Here is a 12,552-nt window from a genome sequence, read left to right as displayed (position 1 = left end):
GATATTTAACCCCTGCCTGACTGGAAAAATAGCGGGAGAAGAACCCGCCGAAAAAGGGGCGGGGCCTATCTCCTCAGCACACGGCGCCATTTTCTGTCACAGCTCCGCTGGTCAGAACGGCTCCCAGGTCTCTCCCCTGCACTGCACTACAGAAACAGGGTAAAACAGAGAGGGGGGGCACATTAATGGCTATATATATATATATTAAAGCAGCTATAAGGGAGCACTTAATATAAGGATATCCCTTGTATATATAGCGCTTTGTGGTGTGTGCTGGCAGACTCTCCCTCTGTCTCCCCAAAAGGGCTAGTGGGTCCTGTCTTCATTAGAGCATTCCCTGTGAGTTTGCGGTGTGTGTCGGTACGTGGTGTCGACATGTATGAGGACGATATTGGTGTGGAGGCGGAGCAATTGCCAAATATGCAGATGTCACCCCCCAGGGGGTCGACACCAGAATGGATGCCTTTATTTGTGGAATTACGTGATGGTTTATCTTCCCTTAAACAGTCAGTTGAGGACATGAGGCGGCCGGACAATCAATTAATGCCTGTCCAGGCGCCTCAAACACCGTCAGGGGCTGTAAAACGCCCTTTGCCTCAGTCGGTCGACACAGACCCAGACACGGGCACTGATTCCAGTGACGACGGTAGAAATTCAAACGTATTTTCCAGTAGGGCCACACGTTATATGATTTTGGCAATGAAGGAGACGTTACATTTAGCTGATACTACAGATACCGTAAAACAGGGTATTATGTATGGTGTGAAAAAACTACAAACAGTTTTTCCTGAATCAGAAGAATTAAATGACGTGTGTGATGAAGCGTGGGTTGCTCCTGATAAAAAGTTGATAATTTCAAAAAAGTTATTGGCATTATACCCTTTCCCGCCAGAGGTTAGGGCGCGCTGGGAAACACCCCCTAAGGTGGACAAGGCGCTCACACGCTTATCCAAACAAGTGGCGTTACCCTCTCCTGAGACGGCCGCACTTAAGGATCCATCAGATAGAAAGATGGAAGTTATTCAAAAGAATATATACACACATGCAGGTGTTATACTACGACCAGCTATAGCAACTGCCTGGATGTGCAGTGCTGGAGTAGTTTGGTCAGAATCCCTGATTGAAAATATTGATACCCTAGATAGGGACAATGTTTTACTGTCGTTAGAATGGCATCTCGGGTGAGTGCTATGTCCATTTCAGCCAGAAGAGCCTTATGGACACGACAGTGGACAGGCGATGCGGATTCAAAACGTCACATGGAGGTTTTGCCGTATAAAGGGGAGGAGTTATTTGGAGTTGGTCTATCAGACTTGGTGGCCACGGCTACTGCCGGGAAATCCACTTTTTTACCTCAAGTCACTCCCCAACAGAGAAAGGCACCGACCTTTCAACCGCAGCCTTTTCGCTCCTACAAAAATAAGAGAGCAAAGGGCTTGTCGTACCTGCCACGAGGCAGAGGAAGAGGGAAGAGACACCAACAGGCAGCTCCTTCCCAGGAACAGAAGCCCTCCCCGGCTCCTGCAAAAACCTCAGCATGACGCTGGGGCCTCTCAAGCGGACTCGGGGACAGTGGGGGGCCGTCTCAAAAATTACAGCGCGCAGTGGGCTCACTCGCAGGTAGACCCCTGGATCCTGCAGATAATATCTCAGGGGTACAGGTTGGAATTAGAGACGGATCCTCCTCATCGTTTCCTGAAGTCTGCCTTACCAACCGTCTCTTCCGAAAGGGAGAGGGTGTTGGAAGCCATTCACAAGCTGTACGCTCAGCAGGTGATAGTCAAAGTACCCCTATTACAACAAGGAAAGGGGTATTATTCCACTCTATTTGTGGTACCGAAGCCGGATGGCTCGGTAAGGCCTATTCTAAATCTGAAGTCCTTGAACCTCTACATAAAAAAGTTCAAGTTCAAGATGGAGTCACTCAGAGCAGTGATAGCGAACCTGGAAGAAGGGGACTTTATGGTATCCTTGGACATCAAGGATGCGTATCTACACGTTCCGATTTACCCCGCACACCAGGGGTACCTCAGGTTCATTGTTCAAAACTGTCACTATCAGTTTCAGACGCTGCCGTTCGGATTGTCCACGGCGCCTCGGGTCTTTACCAAGGTAATGGCCGAGATGATGATTCTTCTTCGAAGAAAAGGCGTATTAGTTATCCCATACTTGGACGATCTCCTAATAAGGGCAAGGTCCAGAGAACAGCTGGAGACAGCTTTAGCACTATCTCAAGAGGTGCTAAGACAACACGGGTGGATTCTGAATATTCCAAAATCCCATTTAATCCCGACAACTCGCCTGCTGTTCCTAGGAATGATTCTGGACACGGTTCAGAAAAAGGTTTTCCTTCCAGAGGAAAAAGCCAAGGAGTTATCCGATCTGGTCAGGAACCTCCTAAAACCAGGAAAAGTGTCAGTACATCAATGCACAAGAGTCCTGGGAAAAATGGTGGCTTCTTACGAAGCAATTCCATTCGGCAGATTCCATGCAAGAATATTCCAAAGGGATCTGTTGGACAAATGGTCAGGGTCGCATCTGCAGATGCACCTGCGAATAACCCTGTCACCAAAGACAAGGGTGTCACTTCTGTGGTGGTTGCAGAAGGCTCACCTATTAGAAGGCCGCAGATTCGGCATTCAGGATTGGATCCTGGTGACCACGGACGCCAGCCTGAGAGGCTGGGGAGCAGTCACACAAGGAAGAAACTTCCAGGGAGTATGGACGAGTCTGGAAAAGTCTCTTCACATAAACATTCTGGAACTAAGAGCAATCTACAATGCTCTAAGCCAGGCGGAACTTCTCCTGCAAGGAAAGCCGGTGTTGATTCAGTCGGACAACATCACGGCGGTCGCCCATGTAAACAGGCAGGGCGGCACAAGAAGCAGGAGTGCAATGGCAGAAGCTGCCAAGATTCTTCGCTGGGCGGAGAATCACGTGATAGCACTGTCACCAGTGTTCATCCCGGGCGTGGACAACTGGGAAGCAGACTTCCTCAGCAGACACGATCTTCATCCGGGAGAGTGGGGTCTACATCCAGAAGTCTTCAACATGTTAATAGACCGTTGGGAAAGACCAATTGTAGACATGATGGCGTCTCGCCTCAACAAGAAACTGGACAAATATTGCGCCAGGTCAAGAGATCCACAGGCAATAGCTGTGGACGCACTGGTAACTCCTTGGGTGTACCAGTCAGTGTATGTGTTTCCTCCTCTGCCGCTCATACCAAAGGTATTGAAGATCATACGGCAAAGAAGAGTAAGAACAATACTAGTGGTTCCGGATTGGCCGAGAAGGACTTGGTATCCGGAACTTCAAGAGATGCTCACGGACGAACCGTGGCCTCTACCTCTGAGAAGGGACCTGCTACAGCAGGGTCCCTGTCTTTTTCAAGACTTACCGCGGCTGCGTTTGACGGCATGGCGGTTGAACGCCAGATCCTAAAAGGGAAAGGCATTCCAGAAGAAGTCATTCCTACCTTGATTAAGGCACGGAAGGAAGTCACCGTGAAACATTATCACCGCATTTGGCGAAAATATGTAGCGTGGTGCGAGGATCGGAAGGTTCCGACGGAGGAATTCCAACTGGGTCGTTTCCTACATTTCCTGCAATCAGGATTATCTATGGGTCTCAAATTGGGATCCATTAAGGTTCAAATTTCGGCCCTGTCAATATTCTTCCAAAAAGAATTGGCCTCTGTCCCTGAGGTCCAGACTTTTGTCAAGGGAGTACTGCATATACAGCCTCCTGTGGTGCCTCCGGTGGCACCGTGGGATCTAAATGTAGTTTTAGATTTCCTCAAATCCCATTGGTTTGAACCATTGAAAAAGGTGGATTTGAAATATCTCACATTGAAAGTGACTATGTTACTAGCCCTGGCCTCTGCCAGGAGAGTATCTGAATTGGCGGCTTTATCTTATAAAAGTCCTTATCTAATCTTCCATTCGGATAGGGCAGAACTGCGGACTCGTCCGCATTTTCTCCCTAAAGTGGTATCAGCATTTCATCTGAACCAACCTATTGTGGTGCCTGCGGCCACTAGCGACTTGGAGGACTCCAAGTTGTTGGACGTTGTCAGAGCCTTAAAAATATACATTGCAAGGACGGCTGGAGTCAGAAAATCTGACTCGCTGTTTATATTGTATGCACCCAACAAGTTGGGCGCACCTGCTTCTAAGCAGTCGATTGCTCGTTGGATTTGTAACACAATTCAACTTGCACATTCTGTGGCAGGCCTGCCACAGCCTAAAACTGTAAAAGCCCACTCCACAAGGAAGGTGGGCTCATCTTGGGCGGCTGCCCGAGGGGTCTCGGCATTACAACTCTGCCGAGCAGCTACGTGGTCGGGGGAGAACACGTTTGTAAAATTTTACAAATTTGATACCCTGGCAAAGGAGGACCTGGAGTTCTCTCATTCGGTGCTGCAGAGTCATCCGCACTCTCCCGCCCGTTTGGGAGCTTTGGTATAATCCCCATGGTCCTTTCAGGAACCCCAGCATCCACTTAGGACGATAGAGAAAATAAGAATTTACTTACCGATAATTCTATTTCTCGGAGTCCGTAGTGGATGCTGGGCGCCCATCCCAAGTGCGGATTATCTGCAATACTTGTACATAGTTATTGTTAACTAATTCGGGTTATTGTTAAGGAGCCATCTTTAAGAGGCCCTTTCTGTTGTCATACTGTTAACTGGGTTTAGATCACAAGTTGTACGGTGTGATTGGTGTGGCTGGTATGAGTCTTACCCGGGATTCAAAATGCCTCCCTTATTGTGTATGCTCGTCCGGGCACAGTACCTAACTGGAGTCTGGAGGAGGGTCATAGGGGGAGGAGCCAGTGCACACCACCTGACCTAGTAAAGCTTTACTTTTTTGTGCCCTGTCTCCTGCGGAGCCGCTATTCCCCATGGTCCTTTCAGGAACCCCAGCATCCACTACGGACTCCGAGAAATAGAATTATCGGTAAGTAAATTCTTATTTTTTGCCTTATATTCCCTCACAGCCTAAGAAAGCACCACATTATCAAATGCAGTCCTTTCGGTCACAAAGAAACAAGAGAGTACGAGGTGCGTCCTTTCTTGCCAGAGGTAAGGGCAGAGGGAAAAAGCTGCACAACACAGCTAGTTCCCAGGAACAGAAGTCCTCCCCGGCCTCTACAAAATCCACTGCATGACGCTGGGGCTCCGCTAAGGGAGTCCGCCCCAGTGGGGGCACGTCTTCGAATTTTCAGCCACATCTGGGTTCGCTCACAGGTGGATCCCTGGGCAATAGAAATTGTTTCTCAGGGTTACAAGCTGGAATTCGGAGAGGTGCCCCCTCTGCGGTTTTTCAAATCGGCCCTGCCGACTTCTCCCCCAGAAAGGGAGATAGTGTTAAATGCAATTCACAAATTGTATCTTCAACAGGTGGTGGTCAAGGTTCCCCTACTTCAACAAGGGAGGGGATATTACTCAACCCTGTTTGTAGTCCCGAAACCGGACGGTTCGGTCAGACCCATTGTAAATATTAAATCCCTGAACCTATACTTGAAAAGGTTCAAGTTCAAGATGGAATCGCTCAGGGCGGTCATCGCCAGCCTGGAAGGGGGGGATTTTATGGTATCTCTGGACATAAAGGATGCATACCTTCATGTTCCCATATATCCACCTCATCAGGCGTACCTGAGATTTGCGGTACAGGATTGTCATTACCAATTTCAGACGTTGCAGTTTGGGCTCTCCACGGCCCTGAAAATTTTCACCAAGGTAATGGCGGAAATGATGGTGCTCCTGCGCAAGCAGGGAGTCACAATTATCCCGTACTTGGACGATCTCCTCATAAAAGCAAGATCACGAGAGCAGTTACTGAACAGCGTGTCACTTTCACTGAAGGTGTTACAGCAACACGGCTGGATTCTCAATATCCCGAAGTCGCAGCTGGTTCCTACGACTCGTCTGACCTTCTTGGGCATGATTCTGGATACGGACCAGAAAAGGGTTTATCTTCCAAATGAAAAAAAAAAGAACTCATGACTCTGGTCAGGAACCTATTGAAACCAAAACAGGTGTCAGTGCATCACTGCACTCGAGTCCTGGGAAAGATGGTGGCATCTTACGAGGCCATTCCATTCGGCAGGTTCCATGCGAGGACCTTCCAATGGGACCTACTGGACAAGTGGTCCGGGTCACATCTACAGATTCATCAGTTGATCACCCTGTCCCCCATGGCCAGAATATCTCTCATGTGGTGGCTGCAGAGTGCTCACCTTCTAGAGGGTCGCAGGTTCGGCATTCAGGACTGGGTTCTGGTGATCACGGACGCGAGCCTCCGAGGTTGGGGAGCAGTCACACAAGGAAGAAACTTCCAGGGTCTTTGGTCAAGTCAAGAGACTTGTCTTCACATCAATGTCCTGGAGCTGAGGGCCATATACAACACCCTTCGTCAAGCGGAGACCTTGCTTCGCGACTTACCAGTTCTGATCCAGTCAGACAAAATCACCGCAGTGGCTCATGTAAACCGCCAGGGCGGCATAAGGAGCAGTGTGGCAATGGCGGAAGCCACCAGGATTCTTCGCTGGGCGGAAAATCATGTAAGCGCATTGTCAGCAGTGTTCATTACGGGAGTGGACAACTGGGAAGCAGACTTCCTCAGCAGAAACGACTTGCATCCAGGAGAGTGGGGACTTCATCAGGAAGTCTTCGCACAGATTGCAAGCCAGTGGGGACTGCCCCAGATAGACATGATGGCGTCCCGCCTCAACAAAAAGCTGCAGCGGTATTGCGCCAGGTCCAGAGACCCTCAGGCGGTAGCTGTGGACGCACTAGTGACACCGTGGGTGTTCCAGTCGGTCTATGTGTTTCCTCCTCTTCCTCTCATCCCAAAGGTGTTGAGAATAATAAGAAAAAGAGGAGTACGGACAATTATCATTGTTCCAGATTGGCCACGAAGGGCCTGGTATCCGGATCTGCAGGAGATGCTCACAGAAGATCCGTGGCCTCTTCCTCTAAGACAGGACCTGTTGCAACAGGGTCCCTGTCTGTTCAAAGACTTACCGCGGCTGCGTTTGACGGCATGGCGGTTGAACGCCAGATCCTAGCGGAAAAGGGCATTCCGGATGAGGTCATTCCTACTCTGATAAAGGCTAGGAAGGACGTGACCGCTAAACATTATCACCGTATATGGCGAAAATATGTTTCTTGGTGTGAGGCCAGGAATACTCCTACGGAAGAATTCCGTCTGAGCCGTTTCCTTCACTTCCTACAAACGGGAGTGAATTTGGGCCTAAAATTAGGCTCCATTAAGGTTCAGAGTTCGGCCTTATCCATTTTCTTTCAAAAAGAATTGGCTTCTCTCCCTGAAGTACAGACTTTTGTGAAGGGAGTGCTGCATATTCAGCCTCCTGTTGTACCTCCGGTGGCACCTTGGGACCTTAACGTGGTGTTGAGTTTCCTTAAGTCGCACTGGTTTGAACCACTTAAAACGGTGGAGTTAAAATATCTCACTTGGAAGTTAGTCATGTTGTTAGCCTTGGCTTCGGCTAGGCGAGTATCGGAATTGGCGGCTTTGTCTCATAAAAGCCCCTATCTAGTTTTCCATATGGATAGGGCGGAATTGCGGACCCGTCCTCAATTTTTGCCTAAGGTGGTGTCATCTTTTCATATGAACCAACCTATTGTGGTGTCTGTGGCTACACGAGACTTGGAGGATTCCGAGTCCCTTGATGTGGTCAGGGCTTTGAAAATTTACGTGGCCAGAACGGCTAGAGTCAGAAAAACAGAAGCACTGTTTGTCCTGTATGCAGCCAACAAGGTTGGCGCTCCTGCTTCAAAGCAGACTATTGCTCGCTGGATCTGTAACACGATTCAGCAGGCGCATGCGACGGCTGGATTGCCGTTACCAAAATCGGTCAAGGCCCATTCCACTAGGAAGGTGGGCTCGTCTTGGGCGGCTGCCCGAGGGGTCTCGGCACTACAGCTGTGCCGAGCTGCTACTTGGTCGGGTTCAAACACCTTTACAAAGTTCTATAAGTTTGATACCCTGGCTGAGGAGGACCTCATGTTTGCTCAATCGGTGCTGCAGAGTCAACCGCACTCTCCCGCCCGTTTGGGAGCTTTGGTATAATCCCCATGGTCCTTACGGAGTCCCCAGCATCCTCTAGGACGTAAGAGAAAATAAGATTTTAAATCTACCAGTAAATCTTTTTCTCGTAGTCCGTAGAGGATGCTGGGCGCCCGTCCCAAGTGCGGACTACTTCTGCAAGACTTGTATATAGTTTTGCTTACATAAGGGTTATGTTATTGTTTTCATCGGTCTCCGACTGATGCTATGTTGTTTTTTCATACTGTTAACTGGTTAGTTTATCACAAGTTATACGATGTGGGCTGGTATGAATCTTGCCCTTGGTTTAACAAAAATCCTTTCCTCGTACTGTCCGTCTCCTCTGGGCACAGTTTCTCTAACTGAGGTCTGGAGGAGGGGCATAGAGGGAGGAGCCAGTGCACACCCATACCTAAAGTCTTTCTTAAAGTGCCTATGTCTCCTGCGGAGCCCGTCTATCCCCATGGTCCTTACGGAGTCCCCAGCATCCTCTACGGACTACAAGAAAAAGATTTACCGGTAGGTTTAAAATCTTATTTTTTATATATATATATACATGTCAGATAAACAATACTCTTCTTCTGCGCTATGCTTTTTCAATTGTGGAAGATGGTAGGCTGCTTCTCTCACTCAGTTCCCTGTTAGTTGGAACTAGAAGGAAGAAATAAATAATAATTAAAAAAAAAAATATATATATGTAAAAAAAAAAAAACAACCCCAAGACAGAACATAATTCTTGACTTGAAGGAGTTAATAAAGATTTATTTTATAACACTGGAATATCACAGAACGGATGTTAAGACGAGCATTGCCACAAGGGGGCAAGAGATACCAATAGCAATGGTTTGGGTGGGTTATGTCTGGAAAGATTTCCTGTCTGACAGCAGTGTGCTCTAAAATAACATTTAATGTTCTGACCAAAATTAAATATCATTCAAATAAAACATGCACTGGATATGTTGTACACGGGTGTGGTATATATACATTCAGAATGTTTACAGCATGTTATATGTAAACATTTAACATGCAACATTCACAATTTCGATATTGACGTAATGTCTATATTGCGAATGTCAGCGATAGAATTGTGTCTGTAAACTGTGGACTAGCCTAAAAATTTGTTGACGCCATGGTTGTATGTCGACGTCATGCTATCGACGTTAATGTTGGCCGTGTGGTTGCATACCGTTGTACACACCACCCCAGGGTACAGCATTTATTCCTATACTGAAAGAGGACATTTAATTACCTAATTTAAGGGAGTGTATTTTTGTAAATCTGTCTCATGTTTGAAATGTTAGAAGACCTTTAGGGTCAGATGTATTAACCTGGAAAAGGTGTAAGGAAGTGATAAACCAGTGATATGTGCAAGGTGATAAACGCACCAGCCAATTAGCTCCAATATGTAAATTAACAGTTAGAAGCTGATTGGCTGGTGCCTTTATCACCTTGCACTTATCTCTGGTTTATCACTTCCTTATGCCGTCTCCAGGCTTAATACTTCCGACCCTGTGAGGCAGATGTATTAACCTGGAGAAGGCATAAGGAAGTGATAAACCAGTGATAAATGCAAGGTGATAAACACACCAGCCAATCAGCTCCCATATGTTAATTAACATTTAGGAGCTGATTGGCTGGTGCATTATCACCTTGCACTTAACACTGCTTTATCAATGGTTTATAACTTCCTTATGCCTTCTACAGGTTAATACATCTGCCCCTGTGTTTGGTAAGAGCAGGCTTACTGCTTGCTATGTCATTTGTAGTGATACTAATATGACACACTAACCGAAGTAGTTACATGGCACATTGCACTTGTGCTAGGCCAGTTCTTACCTCAGTAGTGTTACCCTTCTTCCCCGTTTGCTGCAAGGTGCAGCACGCCCCATGCCGCCAGCATTCGCGTATAACAAGGGAATGCCAGGTCTGTGAATTATTTCTTTTTAAGTCCAGCTTCATAAATGTGGTCCCATTTGCTATACCAGTTCAGCTGCTGTGTGTAGGTATTATTTAAGCAGTTTCTTATGTGTTTGGTATTTTATAAGAAGTGTTGTCCAGCATACAATAGTCAGTTTAGCTGACTACAGCTGTTAGTATGGATTAAACGGTCCCGGTATGAAAGATAGATAGTGTCTAGTTAGACAGTCAATAGATAGACACCATATGTTAGATGGACATTAGGTCGACAGGGTCAAGAGGTCGACAGGGTCAAAAGGTCGACAGGGTCAAAAGGTCGACATGAAAAAGGTAGACACCATTTTTTTTGCATTTTTGTGGTTTGTGTGGATAGTTTTGTCATCTGGGACCCCAATTGTAGAAAGGCATACCCTCGCGGGGCTCGCTTTGCTCGCCACGCTTCGGGCACGGTGGCTCGCTGCGCTCGCCACAAGGTTTATAACCAACTCTATGCCGACATGGATAGAGAAAGTATGAAATAATCCAAAAACATGTTACATTTAAAAAAAACAATTGTCTATCTTTTTATGTCGACAATTTTCATGTCGACCTTTTGACCCTGCCGACCTTTTGACCCTGTCGACCTAATGTCTGTCTAATATATGGTGTCTATCTATTGACTGTCTAACTAGACACTGTCTATCTATCAAACGGATAGGGGATTAAACTACCCTGACATATTGAGGTTGACGTGAACTCTTTGGAATATGTTTGCATTCCCTACATACAGTATGTATCTAGTGACACCCTGGTCTGGTTTAGGAGTATAAGCTTGAATGCACCAGACTGTAGTGCAGCTTCAAGTGCTTAATGTCTGTGTAACCTGCTCACTGTTGCATTATTTATGACAATGAAATGGTTTATGAAAGTGCATTAGAAACTCAAATGAAAAGACTTGCCACTGCAAGGGAAGGTTTTACAATGTACATCAATGGAAAGCTTAAAATATTTACACTGACTGCTTGGGGATCTCAGTTATGCTTTTTATGTTGGAGTTCTAGTTTAACTCTTGTTTAAGTATTTTAATGTTTTTTTTATTTTTATTTTTTAGGGCTGAAGAAGGTACAGGCAGCTACAAGGTAGGAGAGAGTTATTACAAACACTTTGTTTTGTAGGGCAGTCTAAGTGTAAATCAGAGCTTGTTATGTCATTTTAGTTGTTAAAAATATTCTCCTTCATCCACTGCTTTAAAAACGGGATTTTGGTACTTACTGGTAAATCCATTTCTCCGATTCCACAGGGGACACTGGAGGATCTTTACGGTGGGGTATAGATGGTGGTCCAGTGGGAGCCTGGCACTTTAAATTGTTTAGAATAGTGACTGGCTCTTACCCTCTATGCTCCCACCTACAGACCAGTTTGGAAAATGTGTCCGAGGGAGCTGGTCCTTTCTCTGGGCTGCTCCAGAGATTTTCTATTTTAAGAAGCTGAGAACAGACAGGCAGCCTACTGCCCCTGTCTGTCTGCACTGCGGGAGCTACCGGTGTGACTCTGGCACAGCTTTCTTCAGTCTGCAGCCAGAACTCCCGGCTACAGGGACATCAGTCCCGGTGGTTATTCCTTAGGAGCTGCATGCAGCGTCCTGTAAGGTCCCCACAGCCTGTGCCCAGCCGGTCAGCTTGGCAGGGGGTGGGTATAGCCCGGAGCTCTGACTAGCAGCGTCTCCGGGGCAAGCACTTCCTAGAGGGCACCTTCCCCAACACTGGTACGGCATCCGGCTAGACGCGGCGGTACAACAGCGCCCGCCGCTGCACTGTAAATCTCTCTGAACACTTTTGAATTTGCCGCTAGGAGGCACGGGGGGGGGGGGGGGGGGGGGAGGGAGCTACGCGACGCTTGCAGCGCTATTACACGCGGCTGCTTACAGCATCATTCTGCAGTGGGGCTGGCATCCTGTCCACGAGGCAACGGCCATCTTCTAACTCAGCACGCAAAAGGGACATCTGGTAGCGTGAGTTACGGTGGAGATAGAGAAGGGAAGTAAATTTAGTTGCATACATAACAGAAACACCTGTTGTAGTTGCAGTGTTCTGTAGCTGTTGTTATAGGATGGCTCTGACTGGCCCTCTCCGGTATGCTCCCCCTTCTCTAAAAATCCTTCCTTCCTGTTTATCTGTGTGTGTGTGTGTGTGTGTGTGTGTGTGTGTGTGTGTGTGTGTGTGTGTGTGTGTGTGTGTGTGTTTCTGACTTTGCCAAAATGACGGGCAGGGGCACTTTTCAAAGGCTTCACAGAAGCTATATGCCTGTAAGAAATGCTCTGCCAAATTCACACAACAGGCTGAAGGTTCCTTATATTATACTGTGATACATGTGAGTCAGCAAACACAGTGGAAAGTCCTGCCATTATGCAGGACCCCACTCCTACTTGGTTAGCTCAGCTGGCTGGGGTCATGTCTGATCTTTCTGCGGAACTGGCTGCTTCTCGTAAGGATAGACAAGCATCCAGGTCCCAGGCTTCACTACCCGAACCAGATTGGGCGCAAAGTTTAGCCAAATCAGTAGAGGGGCTAAGAAAAACTAT

The 12,552-nt window shown here is 47.3% G+C and overlaps 1 protein-coding gene across 2 annotated transcripts in view; it reads left to right on the top strand.

Moving 5' to 3' along the window:
• PCGF6 (polycomb group ring finger 6) overlaps positions 1-12,552 on the top strand; it is a 182,842-nt gene that overhangs the window by 91,213 nt on the left and 79,077 nt on the right. For both annotated transcript variants that reach the window (XM_063961959.1, XM_063961961.1), the window contains exon 7: positions 11,083-11,110. In XM_063961959.1, the coding sequence (XP_063818029.1) occupies positions 11,083-11,110 (28 nt within the window). The remainder of the gene's footprint in view (positions 1-11,082; positions 11,111-12,552) is intronic.

This window comes from Pseudophryne corroboree, chromosome 3 (assembly GCF_028390025.1).
Source record: "Pseudophryne corroboree isolate aPseCor3 chromosome 3, aPseCor3.hap2, whole genome shotgun sequence".
NCBI classification, from domain to species: Eukaryota; Metazoa; Chordata; class Amphibia; order Anura; family Myobatrachidae; genus Pseudophryne; species Pseudophryne corroboree.
Note: the sequence above shows the minus strand (reverse complement) of the source record. Positions and strands in the feature narration are given on the sequence as shown.